The sequence below is a fragment of the Bos mutus genome, chromosome 10 (assembly GCF_027580195.1).
Source record: "Bos mutus isolate GX-2022 chromosome 10, NWIPB_WYAK_1.1, whole genome shotgun sequence".
Taxonomy (NCBI): Eukaryota; Metazoa; Chordata; class Mammalia; order Artiodactyla; family Bovidae; genus Bos; species Bos mutus.
This window is the reverse complement of record NC_091626.1, coordinates 20,303,566-20,317,538: the sequence shown is the minus strand read 5'-3', so window position 1 is coordinate 20,317,538 and position 13,973 is coordinate 20,303,566. Positions and strand designations below refer to the sequence as shown.

Here is a 13,973-nt window from a genome sequence, read left to right as displayed (position 1 = left end):
GAGGTTCTGATGCTCCGCGACAGGGAACAGCAAGACTGAGCATAAAACAGAAGCAGAGAGGGGGAGCCGACACATCTCTCTCCCTTTCTTGTCCAGAAATGCAGTGGTGACAGCAATAATGGTGGTGGCGGCAGCAGCTTAGCAGCGCTCAGGGACCTCTTCATTGTTTATTCAGTTCCAATAAGTTAAAGGGCAAGGGTGGGGGCAGGGCCTCTTAGGTGAGGATGCTGCTAACCGAAGGCAGCAGCTCGGCCAGGTGCTCCGAGCTGCCCTCCGCCTGGCACAGCGGGTTGCCCTGCAGGTTGAGGAGGGTCAGCCTGGGGCAGGAGGTGAGAGGCTGGAGCACCACAGGCTGCTGGAGGCCTTGGGCAGGAGTCAAGGAAAGCTCAGCTGGTTCTCCAGATCCGCTTGCTCCTGAACACCTGTCACTGCAGAACGAGCACTGCTACTGAGCAGCCTGCTGGATGGGCCCCTTGGCCACTTCCCAGTAGGACACAGGCCTCTAGGCTGCAGATACCTGCCGGGGGCCAGGCAGGAGGCGTAGGACCCTGATGCGATATGGTCCCAGAAGAGTGGTGGAAACTGTGGCCAAGGGGAAAGCCAGCCCCTGCTGCAGAGGCGCCCATCATTCATCAATGGCCAAGGGCTCCCAAGTAGAAATGCAGGCCAAAGCATGCTTCAACTTACACGTTTTGAGAAGAATCAGAATTCTAGATTTTTTAAAGAATATAAAACCTCCTTATTTTAAACATACGATGTGGTACCCAAGAGCATCTATAGGCAGCGGTTTGTGAACTCAGGTTTGAGGGAGTCACTTCCTTCCATCCTGCAAAACTCTACCAGTGAGAGTTTTCAATGACAATGACAGTTTTCAATGACAGCCTCATACAGCGTCAGGCTATCCTCTCCTCAGCTTAGATGGCCAACACCCCCTCCTCAAGCCCAGGGCATGCCCATCCTGCCTCCTGGCCATCCCTTCCTGGTGTGGCACCTTGCCCTCCCTGCTGTCTGAACGGCACCCAGACGGAAGGATACGGTTGTTACACAGGATGAGCTCCTGCAACCGGGGCAGGTTGGTGACACCATCCAGGGATTCGATTGCGTTATCATTGGCCTGTAGCACCTGGGAGCAGGGAAGACAAGGCAGGCAGGCAGGCAGCTGTCAGTATGGGATTGGTACAAGCCACTGGGGAGCCTAGGGTGATCAGCTTACAGGGTATGGAAGGGCTCCTGGGATCAGGCTGGGTGACAGAAGAGAAGGCTGGGGTCATCTGTAGGGGCTGGAGGACCCTGACATCTCTTAGTAGGGTGGGGAGACTTCTGAGGTGGAGGAAGGGGAAAGGTGTCAGGAGCCACGTTAGGCATTACTGACAAAATGGAGGCACAGCCCCAACTCCCTCTCCTTGTCCCGCAGGCACAGACTTGGGATGAAGGAGTTAGGCCTTGTGATTCTGACTTGTTTTTTCCTCTCCTCGGCTGAGTTGAAAGGAATATTGAGTTGAAAGGAATATTAAGGTGCTTATTGTTCTTGAGAGGAGCATGAGAAGGCACAAAGCCTTCTGCAGCTGTGCTCAGAGAATAATTCATAAAGTTAATCATTGACATTCGTTCAAGGACCTTTACAGAAGAGTGTTCCAGGATGAGCACGTAGGCCGCAGCTTGAGGCCATGGGAGGGATTGCTATCTGAAACCTGTTTGTGAGGGAAATGTTTATGGCAAAGGAGTTTGCTGAAGGGCTTAGGAATAATTAAAATAGTTAGAAGCTAAAGATTTAAGGAATGTTGTAATGTTAGCATATTTTACTATAGCTTATAGGGATTAGGAATTTTGGAGATATTAGTGGTTAGAAGCCTTTTTAGAGAAAGTGAGCTCAGGATACTAGGGGCCAACAGGATTTAGAAAGATAAGAAATAAACTGAAGAATGTGGTATGAAGCCCAGACATTAGCATGAGTTACTATGTATTCACAAGGACACATGAGAAGAAGTAGATAAGAGAATCGCTGAGGCAGAAAGGAAAACCCAGAACAATGACAGAGGATTGGGGGCTTTACCTCAAGACAGCGCAGGGCAGCCAGGGCAGGGGGCAGGGCTCGGAGACGATTGTGTGACAGGTCAAGGTGAGTGACCAAGAGCAGCTGCTCCAGATGGCAGAGCACCGTCAGATCCTGAGGAGGGGGACGAGATACCCAGCGAGGCCTGGGGGACAGCTCTCAGCTGTCGTTTATCAGGCCTTCGCCCAGTGCGCCCCACACAGGCCCTAGGGGACCCCAGCTGAGGACAGGAGGGAGCAGCTGGAAGCATACCTCACCACCCCCGGCAGTACATGCTGCAGATCAAGGACACGGGGCCGGTGGCCTGTGGTGCAGGGAGCAGGGCAGGTACACGGTGCTGGGATGAACACAGACCACTAGTGGGGGAGGGCCTGGTGAGCCCGGAGTTGGTTTGGTGGGAGCAAAGGTGGGCAGCAGCGCCATGATAAAAATAACGTGTTGGGGAGATTGATTAGGAAGGACTACAGAGGAAAAAGAGAGTCAGGAGTTTGTCAGAAATCTCTGAGAACTATTCAGCTGTTAGGTGGTGGGGTCTGCCCCAGGGAGAGAAGCACGGAATGAGCTAAGGAAGAAACGTCCAGAAGGGCATGTGAGATGGAAGGCAAAGCGGGGGACGCTGAGTGTCTTGGCTGAGGCCTGAGGAGCAGATATAGACACTGCCGGGTCCTGAGGAAGAGGGAGGCGGGCCAGCGGGCGAGGGTGGGGAAGGCGCATGCGCACGCCCTACCTTGTGACCCAGGTGCAGCACGCGCACCTCCGCGTACTCCATCTTGAGAACGCTGTTCTCCAGCAGGAACTTGCTGCGCAGGTCGTCCAGGTACGCTGCCCTCATTGGGTCCACAGCCTGGCAGGGAGAAGAGGGCACAGGGACTGTGTGTCAGCTGCCTGCCCCCTGCGTGATGGGCTGCCCCCGTGCCAACTCCCGCGGACCCAACTTGCCTTGAGGGTTTGGAAGTACTGCAGTGTCTCCTTCTCGTACTGCAGGGGGTCCAGCGCCCTCATCAGCAAGATGATGGTGAGTAGGCACCCTGGGGAGAGGGCGGGGATTAGGAAGGTCCTAGCAAGGAGCCTGTCTAGGATGGGCCCTCCTTAGAGAAGCAGGAGCTCAGGGGAATCGGGCCTCACATTTATTCTCAGGCTCCAGCTCCTGCAGCTCCTTACAGGATTCCAGCTCCGACTGTAGCACCGTGGACTTCTCCACTGACAGCTCACACCTGAGGGTGGGCAGGGTGGGGGAGCAGTGCTGGTCATCCCCAGTAGCCAGTCTGAGACATCTACTTGAGCCCCCGGCATCCCACCCAGCTGCCCAGAGTGCACAGCCCTGCTCCTGTCTGTGTGCTTCCCTGTGCTCATCACCTGAAGAGCTGCTCATCCGTGGCGGAGTCCCGGCACCAGCCCTCTTGGCGGCCTGAGAGACAGAGCAGGGGTAGGAGAGGACACCCGTGAGAGGAAGACAGGGATGGGGGGTGCTGCTGCAAAGCGGGGAGGCTGCAGGCTGGCTCACCTTTAAGAGCACACACTCCTTCTGGGCATCACCTGCCGTCCAAATGACACGAAATGTATGCTGGGGCAACTGATCGTTGAGGGAGGTGGCGGGCAGGTCACAGAGCTGGGAGCACAGGGTTAAGAGAAAGCCCAGGCTGCACCACTTTTCTGACTGTCCCACCCCAGCCCTGTCCCAGCCCCGACTCCACCCACCAACCCTGGGATACCCAGATGTGGCTAGGCCGGTTCCTGCCCTCTGGGGTCCTCCACTCCACAGCCAGGGGTGACTCATCAACCATGAGCAGCAAGGTCTCCATGCCGGAGCCCACCTGGTGCAGGGGACAGAGACAGACCATCACTCCAACGGCACTAGGCCCACCATCCATGGTACCCTTCAGCAAAAGCTTCAGGACTCACGAGGAGGGGCCGAGAGAAGGAGACAGTCAGGCAAGCCTCATCCCGGCTCACGTGCAGGCAGCGTAGGGCATCCTGGGGATCAGCTGTGGGAAGAAATAGTCTCAGGTCTCCTTAAATATCCTTCCATTCCTTCTTGGCTCCAATCCCCACCTCTTCTGTACTGTTCACCTCGTCCCAGGAGCCACCGATGGTAGAACCAGGCACTCTGATCATTGGGATCAGTGAAGAAGGCGTTCTGCACCAGCTCAAGCTCTGCAGGGGCCAAGGAGGCATGGGGCTTTGGTTAGGACCCTTCTGGGCTCCTGTCTACCCCCACATACTGCCCTCTCTTTGGAGAACTTCCTGCCTTCAGTTTCACTTATATGCCAGCCTTACCCAGGGGCTGCATACATCAGGAGCCAAGTTGACACTTGGGCTCTCTGCAGCCAGGGGCTGGATCTTATGCATCCCCAGAGCCAGGCATTTTCCCGAGTGGTAGCTTCAAGAGCAGGTCTAGGCATCAGGGTCAGAAGGGCAGCATGGCAGAGTCCTCTCAAGCACGCCCTGACCCTGCTTACCTTTGAGCAGCACATCCTCAGGGAGGCGCCCCTGGGGTCCTGAGTCTGGCTGAGGGTGCAGCTGGGGCAAGAGGCAGGAGCGGTAATGCCAGGAGGAGTAGTTGGAGAAGTTTCGGGTGATGAGGCTGTCAGTGAAGGCAAGCTCCTCTGCAGGGGGCACAGCTGCCTGTGCAGCCACAAACCGCCGGTAGTCCCAGCAGTGAACTAGGGGCATAGGCAGACAACACATCTCAGAAGCAGGGCAAGAAGAGCTGCCTGGCTGGGACCCTGGCATCCCCTTGGAGACCCCAAGAAACACCTCTGTGCCCTCCATGGAGGACATATTTGACCTCATCATCCCTTGTGTCATCAGCTCAGTGGGCCCATCCTGGCCATCCCTCCCAACTCTGGACCTTACTGAGGCCCTACTACCGGGACATGGGGCAGGTGTAGGCAGGGAGACAGAATCTGCAGGCACGTACAGTTCCGCTCATCAACCTCGAGGAAGCGGGCACACAACTCCAGCTCCCGGGCCCAGTTGGGCTCTGGCAGGCGGCTCAGCAGCCAGCAGCGGTGGTGCCAGGTACCATAAGACTTGGGGTTCACCCTCAGGCAGCTCTCCAGGAAGCCCAGTTCTGCCTTCACCAAAGTGGCCAACTCCTCGGGGGACCTGTGCCCAGAGGAATGGGGGTCAGGGCCCTCCAACACCCAGTCTCAGTTCACCCCTGACTTTCTGCACCCAGCCCTCCGCCTATGCCCCTGGCTGCCCCATTCTTCTTTCACCCCTGGACCCAGGCCGGGCAGGGCCAGAGCGAGGGCCATCTTCCTTGGGCCCTAAACTCTTACGTACTTCTGGACCTCCAGCTGCTGGAGCACCTCTCGTCGACAATTCCAGAGGGTGGCAAAGTCAGGGTTGGCTCCCAGAATCTGGCTTGTCAGTTCCAGCACTGACTCATCCAGTTCTCCAGCCTGGCGCTGAGAAGACAGATAGCAGGATCAGGGATCACATCACTCTTCTGCTACAGAGCTTCATAACATAAATAGAACTACTGAATGTTCTGTGAATGCCACACTTTACTACAAGTACTATACAAAGCCCTTTATGGGATAATATGTAATCTTGCAATCATTGATTTTCACAACAGCCTTATGCAGTAAGTGCAATCGTTAGCCCTGTTTTACAGATGGGCAAATTGAGGTCCAAAGAGATTCAGTAGCTTGCCTAAGGACACACAGCTAGTAAGTGATAGAACCTAGATGTGGATTCAAGCAACCTGACTCTGAGGCGCAGTTCTTGGCCAAGTACTATGCTAAGGGAGCCACGGTGGGAGAGGACTACCTCTGAGGGCCCCACCTTCTGGAATACAGTCTGGGTGGCTGCCTGGTATAGCTTCAGCTTCTGTTCCCGCTCTAGTCTTTTGGCTTCCGCTTGCTCTTCCGATGTCTTCACCTTCAGGCGCCCGTGCTATAGGGATGGGCGGGTTGCAGGAGTGCAGGCTGCCTTGCTGGGGCAGACCCACCGGAACCACCCCTGCAGAGCCCCAGGTTTATATCGGGCAACGGAGGCAAGCCCACGCCGGACAAGGGCAAGGGCATGAGCATGCGGAGGTGAGGAGCTGGGCTCAGGGTTCTCACCATGGTGCTGGCTCAGATTCAGGGCAGGGGAAGAAGGGTCCACTGGTGCCCGTGAAACCTGGCGAAAGACGTGTCAATCATGGGAGTCCCGCCCCTTGGAGCTCCGCCCCTCGATGTCCCCAGGAAGCCGTGAGCAAGCCCGGGCGGAGACCCCTGGGGTGTTAAGGGGTCCTGGGACAGACACTGCAAGTCCAGGAGGAACCCACCCGAACCGGACTTGCACACGTGCGGCCCTGGCCACAGCCCGATCCGCCGGAGCCGAGCCCGAGTTGGGGCACGTAGGTGATGGGGACCACTCCGTGCCCAGAGGTTGCCGCTACCCGCCCGCCCCACGGCTCCCAAGCACTGCTGCCCACCGCGGGCGGACCCACCTGTGCTGGGAGGAGGCGAGCCGGACGCGGAGCTGCGGCGCCCGCCACCGAGCCCGAGCGCTGGCTAGAGCGGCGTCACGCCCTGGATTCTCCGAGGCGCAGCTCCCTCTGCAGGCCTGGGGAGGGGCTCGCGGGAGAGCCGACCGACTTCGGAAGCGCCTGCGCAGGATTCCTGCGCGCTCTGTTCGAAAACGCCAAGTTCCTGTTAGTCTTCTGGTGTGTCAGTGTGAACGCTCGACTCTGAGGAACTCGGGAAAGCAGCGCGGGGTGCAGCTCCCAGCCAGATGCTCAAACTGCGTTTCAGTTGAAAAGATTTCAACAGCCGGAAACCCACCCTTTCATCGCTCGAGTGACCTCACTCTGGCCGCACTGGCCACCTCTTAGTTGCCAAACCTAACATGAAGTTTCCTGTCCTTATCTTCGTTGACGTCTGCAGTGTTTGATGCTACTGACTTGCCTCGACCTGACACCGTGTTCTGGTCTCTCCTGCAGTTTCGTCCCTCTCTTCTCGTCTGTTCACCTTGTTTTCCCCTAAATGTTGTTGATCTCCTTTTCTCACTCCTTTCTTCACACCCTGCTCCTGGAAGAATGTTCACAAATCCAAGCCTTCAACTGCTTGAAGTTGGAGCTCCTCAGAGCTCAGTCCTGAGTCCACAGACCTCCTGGCCCACACTTTCTCTGAGTGACTACATCGACATTCTTGCTACCTGTACTGCCCTGGCACTCAAACTTGTATCTCCAGTCCATATGTCTTGAAAACTGTAATAATGGGGAAAAATACAGACACACACATATTCATAAGCCTATTAGGTATCACCTGGGTGTCCAAGAGACACCTGGAACTCCAGAAGTCAAAAAGTATCATTGGCTCCTCTCCTTCCAGTCTAACCTTTGACCTTCATGTTACCTATATCAGTGGATGACCTCCGCACTTTTCCATAGTATCTCATAAATACCCTCTCCATTCCCACTGTGATAAGAATTTCAGTTCATTTATTCCAGAGATAGTTGAAAGTCTTTTCAATGTCCCCTCATTTTCACCCTGTCACCCCTTTATCTCTGTGTTGCTGAGTCAACCTTTCTGAAATGCAGATTCGATTGTGATGTTTCTCTGCCAAAAACCCTTCCATGACCCTTTTTGGGAAAGACTCTGAATCTCTCAGGTCAGCACATCAGGCTTTTTGGCATTTGGGCCCTGCTTATCCCTATGGCCTCATGTTCTGCCTCTATGAGAAACTCTTCATTTCAGCTGATAGAACGACTTGGGGTTTCCCAAGCTTGTTAACCTGTTCCCTCTTCCTTACTCTCCTTCCTCCACACCTCTTCCTTTGCCAGAATAACTCCTGTTCACCTTTAAAATTTAACTCAAGTGTCACCTCTAGGAAGCTTTCCAAAATACCTGTCTGTCACTGACAACACTTATTCCTTTGTCCTACTGTGACGTCTTGATGTGTATGCTAGATTCTCCTAGGAGATTCAAAGTTCCTGGAGGACAGAAACAACATTTTTTTTGGTCCTCCTTCTCCAATACTTGGTCCCGATTTTCAGTAGTTATTGCATAGTTATTTGAATGAATAGAACACTACATAGTGAGGGCTGGCTTGGCTGGGCCTAATGGTCAGTGCTGTACACATTTAGGGATCTGAGAGATTGTGAGGCCTGGACCAGCTCAGGAAGGTTTCCTGATGGAAGTTTCATGGGTTCAGAGTGGCCACTGATTGTGTATGTGTGAGTGTGATGTATTTGTGAGAAGTGTGTGTCCATGTGGCATATGTGTGTTTATAAGACACATCTGGGTAGGAAAATATGGCTTTAAATTCTTTATATTTCTTCCCCACCTTTCTTAGGCCCTGGAAATGCGTGTAAAGTGTCCGCTCTCTATTCTGTCCTGACATGCTTCAGGGAAAGAGACACTTGCCCTGGCCTCCTACACTTGCAGTCACCTTCCTCACTGGGACTGAAGTGACAAGCACTGTGTCAAGGGCTTTGCACACACACAGGATTACATGTGGGAGGCAGTAAGGAGAGTGCTTAGGAACATGGACTCTGGGATCCAACTGCCTAGGTGCAAATTCTGGCTTTGCCATTTTTTAGCTATGTGACCTGGGCAAGGTACTTAATATCTGTGTTGAGTTTCTACTGTGTCTCAGTATTTTCAACTGAAGCATAGGGAAAATAATGTTACCTACCTGCTAGTGTTGAGTGAAAATTAAATGTAAAAGTCTATGTAAAGTGTTTAGGACAGAGTCTGAACAGTACTGAGCAAGGACAGTACTGGATAAGGTAAATAATAATAGTAGTACTTTTTTCTTTTTGGCTGGGCTGGGTGTTCATCGCAGCGTGTGGGGACTTCTCTCTACTAGTGGCATGCGGGCTTAGTTGCCCCACAACATGTGCTATCTTAGTTTCCTGCCGCTGCTGCTGCTGCTGCTAAGTCACTTCAGTTGTGTCCGACTCTGTGCGACCCCATAGACGGCAGCCCACCAGGCTCCCCGGTCCCTGGGATTCTCCAGGCAAGAATGCTGGAGTTCCCTGACCGGGGATCAAACCCATGTCCCCTGCATTGGCAGGCAGATTCTTAACCACTGGACCACCAGGGAAGTCCTAGTAATTTTCTGATTTTCTTAACAAATATGCCAGGAGATAGAGGCTCAAAGAGAAAGGCTAAGTAACTTGCTAAGTGTCACCCATGTAGTAAGTGGTCAAATGGACATAGGTCTGATCTGGCCCAGTCCTCTCTCCACCTCACCAGCTACTTTTTTGTTTTGTTGGTTGAGTTTTTGGTCACTGTCTATTCTTGCCTCCTACTCTGTAACCACTCACATGTACAACCAGATATCTGGAAAGACAGGTGCCCACAGGTACAGATGTGACAGGTGCAATCTTATTACGTCATAGTCGCAAAGGGTGGAGGAGACGGGGTGGAGGAAGGCTGCAGTAGGCATGAAATATTTTTTCGTGATTAGCAATCCTGAAACTGGGAGGTTTGAGTCAAGCAGACTTAAGGGAGGAAGTGATTCTTAAATCTGCTTCCAAGAAGGTGGGGCCTGGTTTTGGAAAGAGGACAGGAAGGGCATTTCAAGCACGTGTTATGACAGGAAGGTGGGTGAGAGATAGCCAAACAGACTTAGCTGGCTGGCAGAGACTGAACCAGGTGCCTGTAGAGATAAGAGCAGTGGAGCCAAGACAAGCCTCTTGCTTTAAGGCAAAAGGATGTGTCAGGAGTTATATTTGGCCTCCTGTGTGGGATAAGTGGGAAGCAGGCAGGTGTCTGAGGCCACAGTCTGAATGATGCTTGAGGAAAGGATTTTACTCCCTTCTGTGCAGAGAAAAGAGCAAGAATAACCGAGAACTGACCTGGCCCAGACATCCTATTTGGGGCACTCACCACCTATCATGATTGCACGGTGAGGACCAGTGCATTCAGTGGGTTCCCACAGAGGTCAAGTTGCTTGCCCAAGGCCACACAGCTGGGAGGAAACCAAGTGCCCCTAACACTGCGCTCACTCACCGAGTTTGTGATTAGTCTCTCTAACTAAAATGTATACCCTCTGATCTCAATCCTGTGCTAACTGAACACCAATCAACCAAAGTCAGATGACTAAAACTGCTGTTGTCGATAACAGAAGAGGGCAGGGTGGGCACAGGCAGGAATTCCACCCAGTAGGGAATGGGGACCACGGGAGGCAGAGTTGAGAGACCCACCGACAAACTCTAGTAGAGGCATGTCAAGGCCAGACTTGGGCGGTGGGGTGAAGAATCCTCACTGGGGAGTGAAGGAAGAAATAGACTATGAAGAGAGGTTCTGTGACCTTGAAGCCAATATTAATAACAACTAAATTCTTTACAACCAGGATAAAAAGAAACTGAGATTCTGCCCAAGGTCACACAGTTTGTAAGTGATGCAGCCTGGTCTCACGCTGAAAGTCAGGGTGCCCTTCAGAGGACAACTGAAATCACCCTTTATATACACCCAATAAAGTTTTCGCCTTCTCTAAAACAAACTGACCAACCAACCAACCTTGGCTGTCTGATTTCAGAAGACACCTTACTTTCCCTCCATCTAGCTTGTCCACTGTGCTCAGCTGCGCCCAACAAACGTCCAGAGTGTGGGGATGTGAAGTGTCGCAAGACTTCTGGGAAGCTGGGGTGGGTGTTCTGGAGAGCCAGGTTGGAAGGGAGTTCTACTGGGAGGAACTGATGGTCTGGATGATGGTCAGAACTGATGGCCTGGATCTTCTTGAGGCCATAGTTCTGCAGGGTATCAAGCAAGCAGTGGTTAGATGTTTGGAGGGGGCACCCCAGGCACTTGAGGGGAAATCAAATGTTGGGAAGTCTGGGCCAGGCTCCTCTGTCCATGGAATTCTCCAGGCAAGAATACTGGAGTGGGTTGCCATCTCCTCATCCAAGGGATCTTTCTGACCCAGGGATTGAACTGGCATCTCTTACATCTCCTGCATTGTCAGGTAGGGTTGTTTTTTTTTTTTTTTTTACCATCAGCACTTTTTTTTTTTTTTTTTATCCTGGGCTTTTGGGAAGCCCAGAGATCAGCTTAAGTGGCAGTAAAGGAGTTGCAAGGGGGAATATCTGAGCCTGCCACCTGCCACCCTGAAGGAAGGGCGGAGATGAAGCTTCTCTACACAGGAGCAGAAGTGCCCACTTCCTGTCTCTTGCAACATGGAAGCTCCTCTCCCTCAGCTTCTTGACCTTCTCTCTAACCTTGACCACCACCAAAACAGGACATCAGAGCTGGAGAGGGCTCGATGGATCATCTGGCTCCTGCTTATTTCCCAGCAGCCCTTACACACTTGGTAACATGAAATTACATACACGTTGGTGGCAGCCAGGGCTGGAAACCAGGTTTCCCAGTGATTATCACAGAGGTTCTGCAGCCATCAGCTCCATCCTGGGACATGTTTAGGGACAAAATGGTTAACTGTGGGTAGGATGATAGGATAGTAGATATAACTGGTAGGAATTTCATCTCCAAATAACGGTGATTAATGTGTGTTTGTCAACTTAGAGGGAAGTCTCTACTGGTGGTGGCACTTTTCAGTGGCATGCTGGCTGAGCACACTGCCATTCTCAAGAACTGAAGGCTGCTAACACATAGTTGGGAGCAATGCTGGATGACGGAATCCAGATCTAAACTTAATTTGAGGCCCAGATTTGACCAGATGGCATTGAACAGGGACAGAGGCACAGTCTGGTTCTTTGGTCCTCAAACCATCCTCTGCACAAGGGCATGATGTGTGGGCAATGGAATGACACCAGTGGGCAGACAGGGTGATTCTGGTTGGGTCAGGGCTGGTAAGAGCTAGCACCTTGCCAGAAGTAGTGGCCTGACTTTGAGCAGTATGAAGAGAACTTTAGGACCCAGAATGAGGGGGTGCAGAGGCCCCAGATCTGTGATGGTCAGACCCTGTTGGGAGTGTGTGGTCCATTTTAAGAGGGACAGGGACAATCAGCAAGGTCCGGAGGGAGAAATCAAGATGGTGAGAACAGGCCATGACCAGAAAGAGGACATGGGAATGTCAAACTGGGGGAGAAGACTCAAGGGGCAGAGGATCTTCAGATTCTAAGGGCTTCTAGTTGGAACAGAAGCCATATTGATTCTGTTAATCTTGAGAGCAAAGAACAAAGACCAGTGAATGTATATACACTTGCTATGGGGGAAGACTTTCTTACAATTAAAGCTGTCCAAAGATAGAATGGGCCTAAATAAGTGGTGGTGAATTCACCATCATGAGAGAGGGGGATAACCAAATGTATGCTGGTTGACAACTTTGTGAAAATGGGGTAGAGAATATTCGAGGACTAGAATGTTCTCCAAAGTTATGAAGGAATCTGACTCTTGGGATGGCCCAGAGGGCTAGAATGACTCAAAGTCCAAGAAGATCCTTTATATTCACCACCTCCCCAAGGTTCTGGGGTCCTTTGTACTTGATCTGAGGGCTCCTCAGTTTGCTCTGCCAGGTTGGGGAAATTCCTTGATGACCAGTGGTGCCACCAGATACCCATAACTGGAGAAGAAGAGGGAACAGATTGGCCAGTGAGAGGGAAGGGCAGGGTGCCAAGGCTGGGCCCCAAAGACAGAAGGGCCCCAGAGGGAAAGTCCCCATGCTAGAGCATCTTATTTCCCCCAGGGTGTGGCAGGTGCTGACTCAGGTTGGCAAATCTAGGGGAAGAGATGAAGGGAAAGCAACCAGGAAATGCAATTGAAAAGCTGGAAAAACTTCTTGAGCCAGAACTAGTCTCTGTTACAAAAGCCAGGTACTGCATGGTGGCTGGTGAAGATGACAACCTGGCCTTAAAATTGCCCAGAGTATGGTGAGGCTGAGAACATGGCCAAGAAACTCACTGCCTGATGGCCTGGATGACAACCACCAGTGCACAAGTCGAGGGCATGCCTTGGGTTTGGGGCATATACAATGCGAGTGGTGCCAAGAAGTAGTAGCCCTGGACTCTACGCCTGCATGAGAAACAGAATCCTTAGAACAAGGAGAGACTGTGGGGTGCTCTGGCTGGTAGATGAGAACAAGGGACAGAGGACAGTCCCAGGAAGGAGGGGCTGCTTGCTTGGGGGAGGACCCAGCCCTTACCTCTTCCCTGTCCATTCCTTTGTTCAACAGAGAGTGACTGGGTGCCCCAGAACTGGACGCCATGGTAGGCATGGAGGCCATATGGATGCATGGAGTTATGGTCCCGAGCAGGGCTGTCCACAGAACTTTTGGAAACAGTATAGAGAGGCAGTCAAGTAATGTTATAGGCAAATGTAACATTATGGCTCTGCCCTTAGAGAGACATGTGTGACTCTGGAGGAGCTCTTATGCTAGTGGGTGAGATTCCCAGGGAAGTGAGCTTGGAGATGGGGCTGCAGGTGCCGGGGAGGAATCCTGGCTTGGGGCTCAAACACGCATCTCCTCTGTGCCTCCCCAGCAGCAGACCCTATGGTGCCCGCAGTCAGGTCATCCTGTAGGGGTGCACATCCCTGCTCTCTCTCTGGCCATGCTCTCTTAAGAAGGCTGCTTTGATTGCATGTCCCCTCACCTAGTCCAGTGTCTGCACCATGGTAGCCACTCAACAACCATTTACATAATTCAGCCAGTCAGTCCTTGAGTAGTAATCCCTGAGTACCAATACAGCTCACCCCACAGCATGATGAAGACTGCCAAGGTGCCTGCTCTCATAAAGCTTATTCTCAAGCTGGGGAGACCCACTCTATAGAAGCAAATACATACAAAAGATGGTCTCATCGAGTCGTAAGTGCCCCTAGGAAAATTAAATAGCCCTAGGGCATTCAGATAAAGCTAGTGGTGGTGGTAGGGGTCCTGGGAAAGAATGAATGAGTGAGTGAATGAATGATGAGCCATGGCAGTCAGAGCAAGATATGCTGCACCCATCTGGGTGGGGAAGAGGAGGCCGAGCTGGGACTTAGATCCTTTAGATCCAAGAGCTGGGAGCTTAGGGTGAGGT

The 13,973-nt window shown here is 52.5% G+C and overlaps 1 protein-coding gene across 2 annotated transcripts; it reads right to left on the bottom strand.

Moving 5' to 3' along the window:
• Positions 1 to 148: 148 nt before the first annotated feature.
• On the bottom strand, positions 149 to 6,660 carry RABGGTA (Rab geranylgeranyltransferase subunit alpha). 2 transcript variants are annotated; one of them, XM_070377425.1, is made up of 17 exons: positions 6,498 to 6,654; positions 6,127 to 6,184; positions 5,846 to 5,956; positions 5,342 to 5,466; positions 4,974 to 5,161; positions 4,513 to 4,716; positions 4,124 to 4,207; positions 3,956 to 4,038; positions 3,766 to 3,867; positions 3,559 to 3,662; positions 3,410 to 3,463; positions 3,179 to 3,267; positions 2,993 to 3,081; positions 2,781 to 2,897; positions 2,054 to 2,167; positions 1,036 to 1,123; positions 149 to 363 (listed from the first exon to the last, which is right to left on the bottom strand). In XM_070377425.1, the coding sequence occupies exons 2-17, from the start codon at positions 6,127 to 6,129 to the stop codon at positions 215 to 217; spliced, it is 1,704 nt and encodes a 567-aa protein (XP_070233526.1). In that variant the 5' UTR covers positions 6,130 to 6,184; positions 6,498 to 6,654; the 3' UTR covers positions 149 to 214. The 2 variants fall into 2 exon arrangements, with proteins under 2 accessions (XP_070233526.1, XP_070233527.1); XM_070377426.1 differs by lacking the exon at positions 5,846 to 5,956 and having other exon boundaries at positions 6,498 to 6,660.
• Positions 6,661 to 13,973: the final 7,313 nt, after the last annotated feature.

Coding starts and splice junctions, on each gene's coding strand:
- RABGGTA (XM_070377425.1), bottom strand. Junction 3,868..3,955: donor CCTTCTCTCGGCCCCTCCTC/GTGAGTCCTGAA, acceptor CCCCTGCACCAG/GTGGGCTCCGGCATGGAGAC. Junction 3,082..3,178: donor GCTGGAGCCTGAGAATAAAT/GTGAGGCCCGAT, acceptor CCCTCTCCCCAG/GGTGCCTACTCACCATCATC.